This window comes from Zonotrichia albicollis, chromosome 15 (assembly GCF_047830755.1).
Source record: "Zonotrichia albicollis isolate bZonAlb1 chromosome 15, bZonAlb1.hap1, whole genome shotgun sequence".
Lineage (NCBI taxonomy): Eukaryota > Metazoa > Chordata > Aves > Passeriformes > Passerellidae > Zonotrichia > Zonotrichia albicollis.
In genome coordinates, this window is record NC_133833.1 from 15832920 (window position 1) to 15846046 (window position 13127).

The 13127-nt window shown below is 41.1% G+C and overlaps 1 protein-coding gene across 5 annotated transcripts in view; it reads left to right on the forward strand.

Moving 5' to 3' along the window:
• LOC102065439 (protocadherin alpha-C2) overlaps window positions 1–13127 on the forward strand; it is a 93476-nt gene that overhangs the window by 46537 nt on the left and 33812 nt on the right. For all 5 annotated transcript variants that reach the window (XM_074552232.1, XM_074552234.1, XM_074552231.1 and 2 more), the window contains exons 2-3: window positions 7453–7511; window positions 9620–9708. In XM_074552232.1, the coding sequence (XP_074408333.1) occupies window positions 7453–7511; window positions 9620–9708 (148 nt within the window). The remainder of the gene's footprint in view (window positions 1–7452; window positions 7512–9619; window positions 9709–13127) is intronic.

The window sequence follows — 13127 nt, forward strand, 5'->3', positions numbered from 1 at the left end:
TAATGGTTGCTTTATTCTGGTGTGCAGGAAGCCTGCAGTTGGTGTGTGGTTTGCATGATCTGTGCAGTTTCCTTTTTACACATGTTGGGACTGAACTCAGCAGCACTCACAGGAGAGACTAATTCTGGTGCACAAAAGGAAAATCCTGCCATTACTGTGTGTTGTTTGTATCCCATAATTGGGATATTGGATTGTGGCAAGTGTAGGATCAGTTTGTGCATTAATGTGTGCTATGCCCCAGACAGGGGAAAGTCAGGGAAATAACTGGTGGGAAAGAAAGGAGACTGCCTTGTGTATTCTTGCCACAGAAATGGTACTCATTTATTTATTTCTACTTTTTCACATATGAAGATATTAGCATCTTTAGCAACTGGCTTTCGTTGAGCAAAGATGCCCATATCTTAAGGGCCAGCAAGTCTTCCATAAAAATGCTTTTAGTGAGTAATGATCATCCATTCAGCATTAATCCATTTAAAATTAATGCACTGTTTTTCTGTAAATCACAATGGCAATGTACAGGGGAAGTACTTTTTCCTCTTTCTCTGCAGTTTTTGTATCTTAACATTTTTCTGAGTGTAATAAAATGCCTGGAATGTGTTTGATATAGGAGGGAATATGGGACGTGCTCTATAAGCATCTATGCTGAGGAATCAAGGAGTGAAATACACACTTCATAGCTGATTTTTGGGGTGGGAGGTGTGCAAGAAGAAAAGCAGTGAAAACGACTTCACTTTGGATGCAAGTAGGAAATCAGTTTAACGAAGAGATTCCTATCACATTTTGAGACTCACTCCATTGAATGCAAGGAATTAGCAAGTTTTGATTACCAGCAGAGATCAGGCAGTGGCAGCAAAGCCAACCCAAACTTGGAGTACAAAAGCAGAGAAATGTATAGAACAAAGTAATGAATACTGCCTGTGTAGAGTTGTCATCCAAAAGGGGAATCAATTATTGAACTCATTCTGTGTGATTTAAACAGAGGTGAAGTTCTGACAAGTTTTACTCATCACAAATTCTTTGCTTTCTGCTTCTTAACCTGTCTTGTGGCAGGACATTCTGTAAAGATGTATCAAGGCCATGTGCATATGAGGAAATGGCTGAATGTAATGGCACTCACTAATTACTAGTTCCTAGCTAATTACCCAGGGAAAGTCACATCTTTCCCCTGTTTCAAGCTTAGTGTTTGCACTGAAGATGCCATCAATTGCTTAGCAACACTGAATTCTGCATTTTAAGGATAATGATCTTTGCATTATGAGATTTTCAGAGAACTGTGTTTCTCTTTTTAGTTAAAGTGAACTTTGAATCAGCCTTTAAGAGCCTGTGCCTTCCCTTGTGAGGCATAGCAAGGCAGTATTGTCCTTGCACCAATTTACAAAGTCAGTCTCTGATCTGTGTGTTACTTTTGGATAATATGAACAGGTCCTTTCTTTTTTTTTTCTTCCACACAGTTTTTGGAAATGAATTTTTTACTGGTTGTTCATTGATGAGGATGGGGTCAGTTTTGCTATGCACAGATAATCATACCTAGGGTTTTACAGTGGCTAATATTTTTAAAATGTTGTTTATACAGTGAGAGGAAAAATATTTCCAAGTTATTTGGGATTAATCTCAGTAACATTTGGGGCAATAAGTCTTGGTTCCTTTCATATTTGCTGATAAGGTCAAAGATGCTAATAATCACATCAAGTTGTGACTGACTTTATTGGGCCATTAGAAGGATACAGTAGAAGTGCGAACAAGTGCATTAAGATTAGGTAGGGCCATTTTTGTACCTGGTAAAGTTCTGACTCCTGTGTGGCCATTCCTTTTGTACTGCCAGTGTTGTGATGGTGGAATGGAATCTTATTTCTGCAAGATAGCTGCTGCTTCTGTGCTCAGTCCTTTATGGATTGATAAGTATGACTCAGACCAAGGGTGTTTTGTAAAAGAGGAAATGTACTAATGCAGCTGCACAGAAAATCCTGGGCATGGTTATTGCTGTCAGGAGGCTGGTGATAAGGGTAGCAGTGCAGGGTTAATGGATATTGCTCTCTCATCAGATAACTGCTGCAGAGGGACCAGGCAGGCAGTGAAGGCAAAATCAAGGGATAAAAAAAATTACTGTGGCTTCATTTCTGGTGCTGTGAGTGTTATGGGCAGCCTGGACTCCTGACTTTCGAAAGAGGGGTGCACACTCTATGAAGAGGTTGTGTGAGAAGTTGTGATTTTGTTACTGGGCACTGCTGCAGTGATGATCTGTCATTTTCAGGAAGGGTTTCAGTGCTTTAGTCTGGAGTCTGTTTCCTCAAATTCCTGTGAAGATGCTGAATGATGTCTGGGTAGTGTCTGGTCCTTGGTTTTTCTTTTCATCATTCCTGTTTTGTTCTTACATCCTGAGCAGTTAAGCTCATTTCTTGTGCCTTGCATCTCATGACAGCTTTTTCCCTTCAATGCAGGAAATAACAATCAAACCAAAATGTTTTAACAGGAGTTTTCTGTCACAGAAGGCAGCCTGGCACATTCTTAATTATCAAGTTGGGATACTGGATAGGTCTAAACTCTTTTATATTATACATTTCCTTGTACCCTTTTTTGTGTGGTGACACATGTGGATGAAAAAATATGATGTTTCATGTGTTGGTCAGAAAAAAGGTTGTTGCCCTGTGGACACTTTTAAAGAAAGTGGAAAAACCTGCACACTGTTGGTGGTAAGACCCAGGAGATCCATTGGAATTTTACAGCAGAGCTGTTTGCTCTGCTTCTGTCTCTTTCTCTGTACTTTTCGCTTCAAAACCAGCTTGCTAAACACATGGAAAAAAGAAAGCAATGCTGGAGTTGAACACATTTTGATACTGCTTTAAATGGAAGCGTGTTTTGAAGTGTCTAAACCCAGTAACCCCAGAGCATTGTTTGTAGCAGTCTGTCCAGGAGATTTCTCTCAGAGGATTTAAAGGTATTAATGGTGGAATGTCTTACAATCTCAGTTCAAGAACTTAAGCCTTTAAGAAATTCTCCAGCCCTGCTGACATTGAAAAGGTTAACTATAAATGTTTGTTCTTTTGTTTGATGGCAGTGTCTGAGCTGAGCAGGGACAGTGCTCTGTGCTTCAGGGCACTCAGGCACTGGGTTTGAGGCTTCTGCTGTGCCAGCAGAAATCTGCATCCAAGATTAGGCAGGGGTGTTTTCCTCCTCTTGGAACTCATTAAATGTACTTTACAGAAGCACTTGTCTGTTCCCTTCACCTCAGTTTTCTCAGAGTTAGGAATGCAAATGAACATTCCCAGACTTTGGGCTTTTGAATTACACCCTTTCCCAGTTTCCTTTTTGATTTCTTGAATGATAAACACATTTTAAAATAGTTTGTTCTCCACATCAAGTTAATTCTAAACATTTACAGAAGGAAAGCAGGAATAGAAGCCTCTGTTTCCTCATACCTGTCAGCATTGTCAGACTGGAAAATAAGCAGACCCTTATGTGGTTAGTGGTTCTAAAAGGCTTTTATTAATGCTTCAAAGCAGATCCATTTGATAAATATACCTTATGTCATTCTGTTGTGCATTTGTGTGGAAATCAGAATGAAGCAGGATGTTTTTAGGAGTCTCAGCATCTGGTAACTGTTTGTAAATATTTGATTCATGCTTCTCTACCTCAAGCAGGTTTTGTTCTAGCAAGCACTGAAGTGAAAGGTAGTGTTTGCCTTGATCCATTGAATATGGGATCAGGGCAATATTTAAAAAATCAGAAATTTCTTCTACCCCAGGGAGAAATTCCTACTGTATTAGATAAAAAAGAGAGCTGAGGAAAATGTTTGTAACAATACATTTTCAACTAAACTTATTCTCCACAAACCAATGAAACAATTCTTCAGTTAACCCACTAAAAACAACTGTGTGACATTTTGCATGATCTCTCTTACTCCTAAGATGGCTCTGGTTTACATTATACATTCCCATTATCAGACTTCCCAGTGGGGTTGGTTGTTTATGACCAGAACCATTAATGTCCATGGTGATGTGGTTGGCAAATTGTGAGGCTGGTGCCTGGAAGAAGCAGCAGGAGCAAACTGGTGGCATGAGGTGCAGTGAAAACCCTTTCTCTAGGCACCTGGGTAGATTCTGCCTCCTCCCACACTATGATGATGATGATGTGCTGTAACTGAATCAGGAAGAACAAGTGATGGGGAAAAAGGGAATGATTTATTACTGCTGTGCTGGGTCATGGGATTTCTTTCACCTGCTGACAGGACTGCTGGACTTGCTACGTGACTTCCCAAAATCTCTGAGGGAAGTGGCAAGCTAAAATTACCTTCAACCCAGTAGAATGTGCTGGATTGTGATAAACAGTCTTGTAATGAGTGGGGCGGTAAAAGGAACAATATTGTCTCCATCAGCATTGTGTGACATAGTGAGAATGTGGGGATTTACAGCTGGGAAGCACCTGGACCCCTTCAGAGCCTGTGTTTTTCTGTGTGCTCCCTCTCACACAGCTGTGGCTTGTCCCGGGGTTAGTTTGGGACACACTGCACTGCTCACAGCCACATCTGTGACAGGGCTGTGCAGAGGAGCCCTCTGAGAGCTGCTGTGCAGCCCCTGGGACTGCCTGAGGGCCCAGTTCCACTCTGAGGTGCTGCCCTGGCTCAGTGACTCTGTGCTGTGGGACACACTTGGCCATGTGGCGCGTTTCAGGGATGGTGAAGTTGGACTGTTCTTAACCAGAGATAGAAAGCAACCCAGCCATGCAGACTGTGAATTCCTCATGGGTTTCTAAGAAGCAGCGCTGCTGCAGCTGAGCTGGGGAGAGAATAGGTTTAGAACAGAATTGCTGAATAGGTTTGCTGCTTCTGCTGTGCTCAACCTCTGTTCCTGGTCACACTTTATTGCTTTTCTAGTCCAGTCTCATTTAGAGAAGTATTGAAACCACTTTTCACTTATGGCCAAGGGAACCGGAAGAATTACAGTCTGTAGCAGAACAAAAGGAGAAGCCAGTTATGCTGACAAAATAGAAATTTCACTGATTTTGTCAGTTGCAGAACACTGACCTGTGGTAACACAAGTGTGGGACAAATGTGCCTCTTGCTGAGCTCTGAAAATACCCAGTCAAGCAGCAAGCACATGGTAAAAGTGGGTGAAAACAGGTCTGCACAAAGGCAGGCAGCTGCCCAACTGCCTTGTGCTCTGGTTCTTCCTCTAATGACTTCACAAAGAAGTCACAGATATTGATTTGTTTTTCCCAGTTAAAAATACCCCAGCCCCTGACAGTCAACTGTGGCAATAGTTCCACCTCCAGAGTGCATTTTTCTTATCCTGTTCCCTCCTTCCTTCTTCTGCTCCTCTGGGAACAGCACTGCAGCCCTACCCAAAGAGTCATAGCAGAGACAGAACTGTTGGGGAATAGCCACAAAATGCCAGAGTTTCTGGACAGAAACCCTTGGAAATACAACTCTCCTCATTTCTCTTATATTGACATGAGAAGTCTTGGTCCATGCATGTGAAGTGAAAAAAATGTTTAATTTCTAACTGAGTTTCTCCTGCCACCATCATCCATATAAGATCCGATGTCCCATAGCAAACAGAACGGAGATTTTTGTTTCCTAGCCAATATTTGGAAAGTTCTCATCCAAAACCCCAAAATCTCTGTACTGTGAGTGGTCGCTTTCCTCATTTCTCACTCCCACCCAACTCGTGTCAGACTTTTTCAGTGCTTTCATGTAATCCCACTTATTCTGTGCTTTGCCTGGGACTGTGGTAAGATTCTTCCTCCTCACATTGCCTACAAGCGTGTACAAGTTAATAACCTGCACCTCTCAAATTGCAAAATAGAACAAGAAGTCCAGCAGTTCCCCTGCTATAAAAAATCCCCTAGCAGAAGAACAGACAAATCCTCTGGTGTCAGCACCCTTCATACTCAAGAAAGGCAAACTCAGGAGAGGCTCTGATCAGTCTGTGGTGTTCTCTATCCTCTTTCATTGACTGTTACTACGTGGTTGACTTTAGAGTTGCTTTGACATCCCTGGGACTGGGGCCAAAATGGAATTAATCAGAAAAGACTAGAACCATGCATAATGGGCTTCTTGTCAAACCACTTTCTGCTAAACTCAGCAGAACCTGAGCATGACAGAGAACAGGGGGCTAAATGGGAAGGAAATTGCTAGCACAGATGTTTAATGTGTGGCTGCAAGCAGCAGCCTCCTCCTTTTTGTGTAGCTCAGGCCATAAAGAATACTCATGTGTGCATCATCCAAGAGCATCTCAGCCTTGAGTGATGCTGGACTTGGGAAGTGTGGTGATAGAGCAATACTGTAGGTTGTAATTGCTCCATTTTTGTTTGAATAAAACCTATTGATCTAGGGAAAAGCATATGCCAAACCTCAAGAGGAAAGATAGAGTTGGCTTTAAATAATTTAGAACATTCAACACTTTCTTTTTCTCTTTCAAGTAATGGGGTCAAATTCAATCCTGATCTGCCTCCAATAATTTGAAGAGAATTAAACCATTACTGTCATTTATTATTTGTGTGATTGGCACCGTGCAAGACACATCAGGAATGGATGCAGTCCATTATGTTTTTGGATATAAGTTCTGTCTTTGGATTCCAGTGCCTCAACTTAAGCACTCACTACAGTATCACCTACAGAATAATGTTTTTAGTATCCTGAGAAATAACCTTGGTATGTCCTCAGGGCTTAATTTTAAGGGACCTGAGCTTGCACTCATAGGCTGGAGTTGAAAATTACAGTGACAGTCCTCTGACAATGTGAAAACTATTTTCTGGGAGCAATTTTTGATCAACAGAGGATTTCTTAATTAACTCCTTATTTAGCAAGTCATGCTGCAGCACATCAGCATATGCTGAGGTTTGTTGGTCAGAGGGCATTGCTGGCTATTTTCCCCTTCTACCTTTTATGCTCTCTCATGAATATGGAGAATCTAATAGGTTTTGGTATTATGGACATGTCTGTCCTTAATAAAAGACTTGCTGCAGTCTGCAAATCTGATACCATCCATTGCAGTCCTCTGCAGTACTCTGAATTCCAGAAGAAACCTCACTGCTCCACGTCCCCTCACATTTATACACCCTCAGGCAGATAATATTCAATGCAGGAGTCTGAGTTTCCTGACCCTACCAGGTAAACAAACAATGTATTTTCTGGATTTCTGATGTTGGGTTTTTTTATCCTGTGCCCAAAATGTTGATGAATGTATGAAATATCTTTCCACTAGTTTGCAGCATTAAATGTTGTTCCACAGAGATCATCTCTAGCCACAGGCCTTGGTGTGCAGACAAGTTTATTGCACAGACACTCCCTCTGTGCCAATTTGAAAATTTCTTTAAATTTATAGGAAGATTTGGCAATTCACAAAAATTGACTATACCCATATAGGTATTTCTGACAAAATTAGCCACATGCAGATGTTTTCTAGCATGTTTTACTGCCACTAACAGCATTGTCCTGGGCTTTTGTTTCTACAGCCAAAACACCCCAACCCGGACTGGCGCTACTCTGCATCCCTGAGGGCAGGAATGCAAAGGTATGTGTGCTGTTTCTCCAGAGAAGGGGAATTCTGTCCTTTTCCTCTGTGAAAAGGACAAAATTTCTTATGATGCCCTAGACTGATGATATCTGTGCTGAGATGGAAAGCACCTGGGTTCTGCTGCTGTCACTTCCAATCTCTATGTGCTACAAATTCAGTCTGACTTGCATCTTATGCTGTAGAGCTGTGCTGTTCTTTCCTTTTACCTTCTGCTTTTCTATCCATTGACTGCCAAGGCATAATTGTTCCAATTATTGAATCATTTAATTGTCATTATATACTTTTTGTTTATTTTAAAGCTCCCTGCAATCATCAGTGCTGATGTTTCAATAGTCAGTCTGCATTTCCATCTTCTTGTTTCTCATTACCATAAAAGTAGCTGTTCCTGCAGCAGGTTTATTAACCACATGCTGCAATCAAGAAGATTAATGCAGTTGAAAGGACTTTTTGAAGATATGAGATGGATTTTCAAAGTAGGAAAAGTGAGGCTTTTGTCCAAATCTCTCTAGACATCTTTGAAAATCCACTGCCTAATACCACAAGCAGTCTCTGCTATAATTTTCTGCTCAATACACTCGGATAAAGAGAATTATACTAAAATTGCATCTGTAGAGCCTAAATCAAACAGTATTTTTGCTCTCCCTGAGTAGACTAGAAAACTGATTCTATGTTCAGGTGTAATCTGATGTGATTAATAAGATTCCTGTCCAGGTGTAGCTGCAGTTCTGGGGCTGCAGCCATTCCCAGTGGCATTACAAAGTGCAGCATCATATGGGTTTCTCAGAATTCTTGGTGCTGTACCTTTAGCCAAGAGTTTTTATGAGAATTAAGTCCTAAATTGAGAGTCACACTGTGCTTCATGTGGGTGAGGACATGGAGTGGCTCCTCTGACTTTGAGATGCTGTGTGAAAAAGAATCTCAAGGACCAAAACCAAAGGAAGACAGAGCAAGCTTGACTTTGTGGCCTACTGGGCAAGCTCTTTTCTTTCTTTTATATTCCTGTGTGACTCTCAGTTTTTTTTTGTAATCTATAACTGCAAAATCAATGCACAGTCTGGGGAGCAGGATCCTGAAGAAGGAATTCTGCCTACCTGAGCATTTTATCTGCTGGTCCTGAGTCAGAGATGCTCTTGTGGATTCCTTTCTATACAAAGTACAAGATCTTATCTGAAGCTACTTGAACAATTAATGAGATGTTAGATTTTATTTTAATCCCACAAGACTGATGGATCCCTTCTGGGAAATTGTACATGTTCCTCTGCTCTCACATCAGCAGCCCCTGTCCTTACCTGGAATCTCAGGTCCTGAGCCTGTGTGCCCTGCCAGGCTGATGGTTTTCATAAAATGCTGATTTTTTCATAAAACTTGTAGAAAGGTGGTGCCCTGTATGTCTGCCACATTTGGATGAAACTGTCCCTTAAATTCAGCTGGAAGTGTGAAAGGGAGTGTGAAGCCCATGAGCAGAGACAGGGACACAGCCATGGAATCCTGCTTCTCTTAAGGAACAGCATATAAACATCATGCTTGGTTTTGTATTAAAATTTGCAGATTTGTATTAAAAATAGCAGATTTTTTTCTTTTCCTTCCATGTAATGTGCAAATTGGTGCTTTTGATGCCCAGTGCTCACGATGTACACTGTAAAATTTGCTGTATTAGTTTTTGCATTTGAGAAAATGCATTTCTCTTCCTGAATTGCTCACGAGAAATGTGCAGTAACCCAGGAAGGTGGGATTTGTAAAAATGGCATAATGACAGAAGCTCAGAACTAATTCTACTAACTTTTTAATAATTTGCCAAGTGTTGCTACATCCTAATAGCAAAGATGTGTCACTTCCTTATTAGGGCCTCCCATTCAATGAGAGCAGTGTCCTGCAGGTATGTTTGTTTTATATTTTATTCCACAACTGGGTTTTAGTAAATAATTAAAGGTATTTTTTGCAAGTCAAAGCAACTGCTTGTCATGCTGCTAGCATCATGCAGTACTGTAGGAGTAGCTGCACAAAGATAAATAGTTAGGAACTTTAAAGAGTAGCAGGAAAGGGAAGTGCTGTGAAGTCCAGGGCAGAAGGGAACTGTATAACCCAAGAGTGATATTTGCTTCCAGCGCTGTGCATATGGAGGAGGCAGGAGTCCTGCGTGGAGGAGCAGCAGGGCCTGACCAGCAGTGGCCAACAGTCTCCAGTGCTACAGCAGGTAAGGATGTGAAATCCAGAATATTTGTCAAGAACTGATGTTAACTGCAGTAGACCTCCTAATGCTGCTAGTTGCTTTTTCCTCTGTTTTATATCTCTGAGTGAAGACCCTCAGATGAGCTCAGCTGGTCAGAGCATGGTGCTAATAACCCCAAAGTTGTGGGTTCAGCCTCTGTATGAATTCCCTTTCTCTTAGGATTTGGACTCGATGATCCTTGTGGGTCCTTTCCAGCTCAGAATATTCGGTGATCTGGATATAAAGTTCTTGTAAATTATTCTGTGGAATCAAAATAGAATGGGACAATAAAGCATAAAATACATCTTTTTCTTTACTCAGTCTCAATTGAGCACTGGAGATAAGAGTCCCTGATCCCAGCTTTCACCCTGCTTTTGGAGGTCACTGGTTTGTGTAATGGAATAATGGAATAATGGTTCAGTTCTGATGTGTGTATTCAGGTGTGTGCATTCCAGAGCTGGTTTGCCCTCCATTTCAAAAGAACAGTAAAACTGGGCTAGGAGCTTATCAGTTTTCCCTTTGTTATTTTTACAAAGCCAGTAAGTATCTTTGAATGTCTCTTCTCATTTTACTTTTCTGTGGTGAAATCAGACCTAAATTTTTGCTAGCTTTTTTCATTCACTCATACATGAGGATGGAAACTAAAATGTTATTTATTTGTCAAAATAAATGACAAAAAGCATGGTTTAGAATTTAGCTTCATTTACTCTGTCACTGACTGATGACTTCACAGCAAGTCAATAAGAATTGGCAGAAGGCTCTCAGAGTTTAGAAAGAAATTCACCTGGATGTCTTGTAGTGCAGTCAAAAAAAACTATTCTCATTTTTGATTTTGGAGTAGGAATAATATAGAGACACAGAGGAGCAGTCAGTCCCTGTTTTCAGCCATTTTCAGCAAAACTAAACTGTAAATTCAGTGGATGCCTGTGGAGGGTGGTGAGCCCTGTATGGCAGCGCTGTGAGCACTCAGTCAGGAACTGACATGAGGAATGATGCCCGTGTCACAGAGGCAGCTCAAATGCTGCAAAAATGATAATTACTTCATTTAATCTTTTGGTGCAAACGTTTCTTTCTATTTAAATGGGATTTTCACCTGGATAAAGGGCTGAGGAACAACCTGAGGATTTGCAATCACAGTTACAACATCCACAAATTAATGGTGCCCAGCAAAACCTGCACTGGTCTTGCAGGAGAGCTGTTTGCATAAACAGACTTGGGAATTCATTTAATATATCATGGAGCCCTAGGCTATGATCAGCTGGGGTTTGAGTGCCCTTCTTTCTGCTGCAGGCTTTGCAGGAACACGCAGCCTTTGCAGAATATGAGGGGTGTGTGACTGTTGAGCTTGCATTTGAAAATGTCACCACAAGAACACTCCAACCTTTCCAAAGGCTTCCCTCAGGCTTTGGCTGCACTGATCATCCTTGACTGAGCACTCAGTGCTTTGCCTCATACCCAGTTCAATATGGATGCAAACATTCTCCCAGATGTTTTCATGCTGGTGCTGCCAATTTCCAAAAGCACCTGAATCTAAGTGCAAAGGTAGGATGGATCTGTCATCTGAGGAGGTGCAGTGGCATTTGGGGCCCAGAGCCCTGTTGCTCTATCTGGAGTCCTGCTTACTATTCTAGTCATATCATTTTGGACTTGCTTTGGGAACCTGAACATCTCTTTATCTGAGCAGCAGTAACCCTTGGCTCTTTTTGCTGCTTCCTTCCATCACCTGTGAAGCACTTGTGCAATGAATGCATCCCAGCACAAAGAAGACTTTGGTTTGTCTTTGTGCCCTCCCAAGGGATTAGTGACCCTGATATTACATTAATTAGACTTTTTTCTTTTTTTGTGCTGAGTTTCAGATAATATTCTTCTCCTCTCTTTGTAACCTAAAGCTTTAGATGTCCATGATCTTTAATAGCAAACAGGTGTTTCATGGAGAAATCTCAGGATTAAAGGTTATGTTAGCTTTTGTAACCTCACTACATCACATATTTAGCTAATTACTACCACTGCTTTAGAATCCTGCCTACAGTTTCCCACAGATCTCTCTTTCAGTGCTTCTTTCCTTCTTTGGTTTAGGTTCAAGACCTGTAATAACAAGTGAAGTGTTAAATCAGTAAATCCTTAATTCCTAATATATGGCTGAACTCCAACATCCTCACCCGTTTTTCAGCAAATATATGTCGTCCAAGCAAAACATGGTCTTTATTTGACTGACAGCATTCCTGTTGACTTTACTTAATATTTCATCCACGCAAAGAACAGTGAATCTGGATGTGGCATTTTTAAAATTGTGTTTGCATCTTCTCAGGCACCAGTCCAACCCATTGCAGGTTTGCAGCTGCTGGGTGAGGTGGGACAAGAAGGTTCAAACTCCCTCTGGCTTTGAGTTTAGCTCTCTGGGGCATCTTGTTAATCTCTCACATGCTATATGGTGAGATCAGAGAATGAAGACACATTTCTGGTTTCTGCTTCATGTTCTTTGACAGTTTTTGCAATTCTGTCAGATTTTAGATGACCACTAATGTGAGTGAACTCTGGTTTTTGATAACTAACTCAGAATAAATGGAGCTTGATTGGCAAAAGTGGTGAGAGCTCATAACAGAAACTAAGATGAACAGAAATTTTGCTCTAGACCTAAAACACTGAAGATTTCTGAATAAATCAGACTTATGAATAATTCAGAGCTTAGAGTTAGCAGGCATTAGACAAATCTATGTGTATTTCCCTGTGCTGCTGGTTCCAATCTACAAAACAGAGCTGGTGTAATGCAAATGCTTCAAAATGCATTTTTTCTAGACAAAACCAGTCTAAAGATGCTTTCATAGCACATGTAAGACTCAGGAGAACAATAAGGATTTGTGCTGAAAAACAGTCATGAGAAATTTCAACTCCTGTAGTCAATGTAGACACACTTTATATGTGTGCAGTAAATCAGGCACTGGTCCACACAGTATATGTAGAGAGGGGAAAATAAAATATTCCATTCAGACAGATCTGTAAAAGAGGAAAGGATTTAATGATAAAATCTGCATCCGAAATATGTAAGTGTGTAGGTGAAGCTGTGGGTGAAATACTGGGATCTCTGAAGTCCATGTCAATAGCCCACAGGCTTTCAGGAAATTAGGATTTCAGTGCCTGCCCTCATAAATATGCACAAGAGACATAATTAAGATTGCCTAGGCAAATGCCATCCTAAAATACACTCATTTTTTAATTCTGATTTTGCTGTGGTAGCATTCTTCTAAATATATCTGCTATTTCTTTTCCTTTTCTCAGGGAATTAGCTGGGGAGGAGAGGTGGTAACACTGTTTTGTAAAGCTCCAACAGGTCAATGTCCTTCCTGTGCTGGGGCCCCAGAGCTGGATGCAGTGCAATTATTTCAACCTGTCTGCACTGCCTGGGC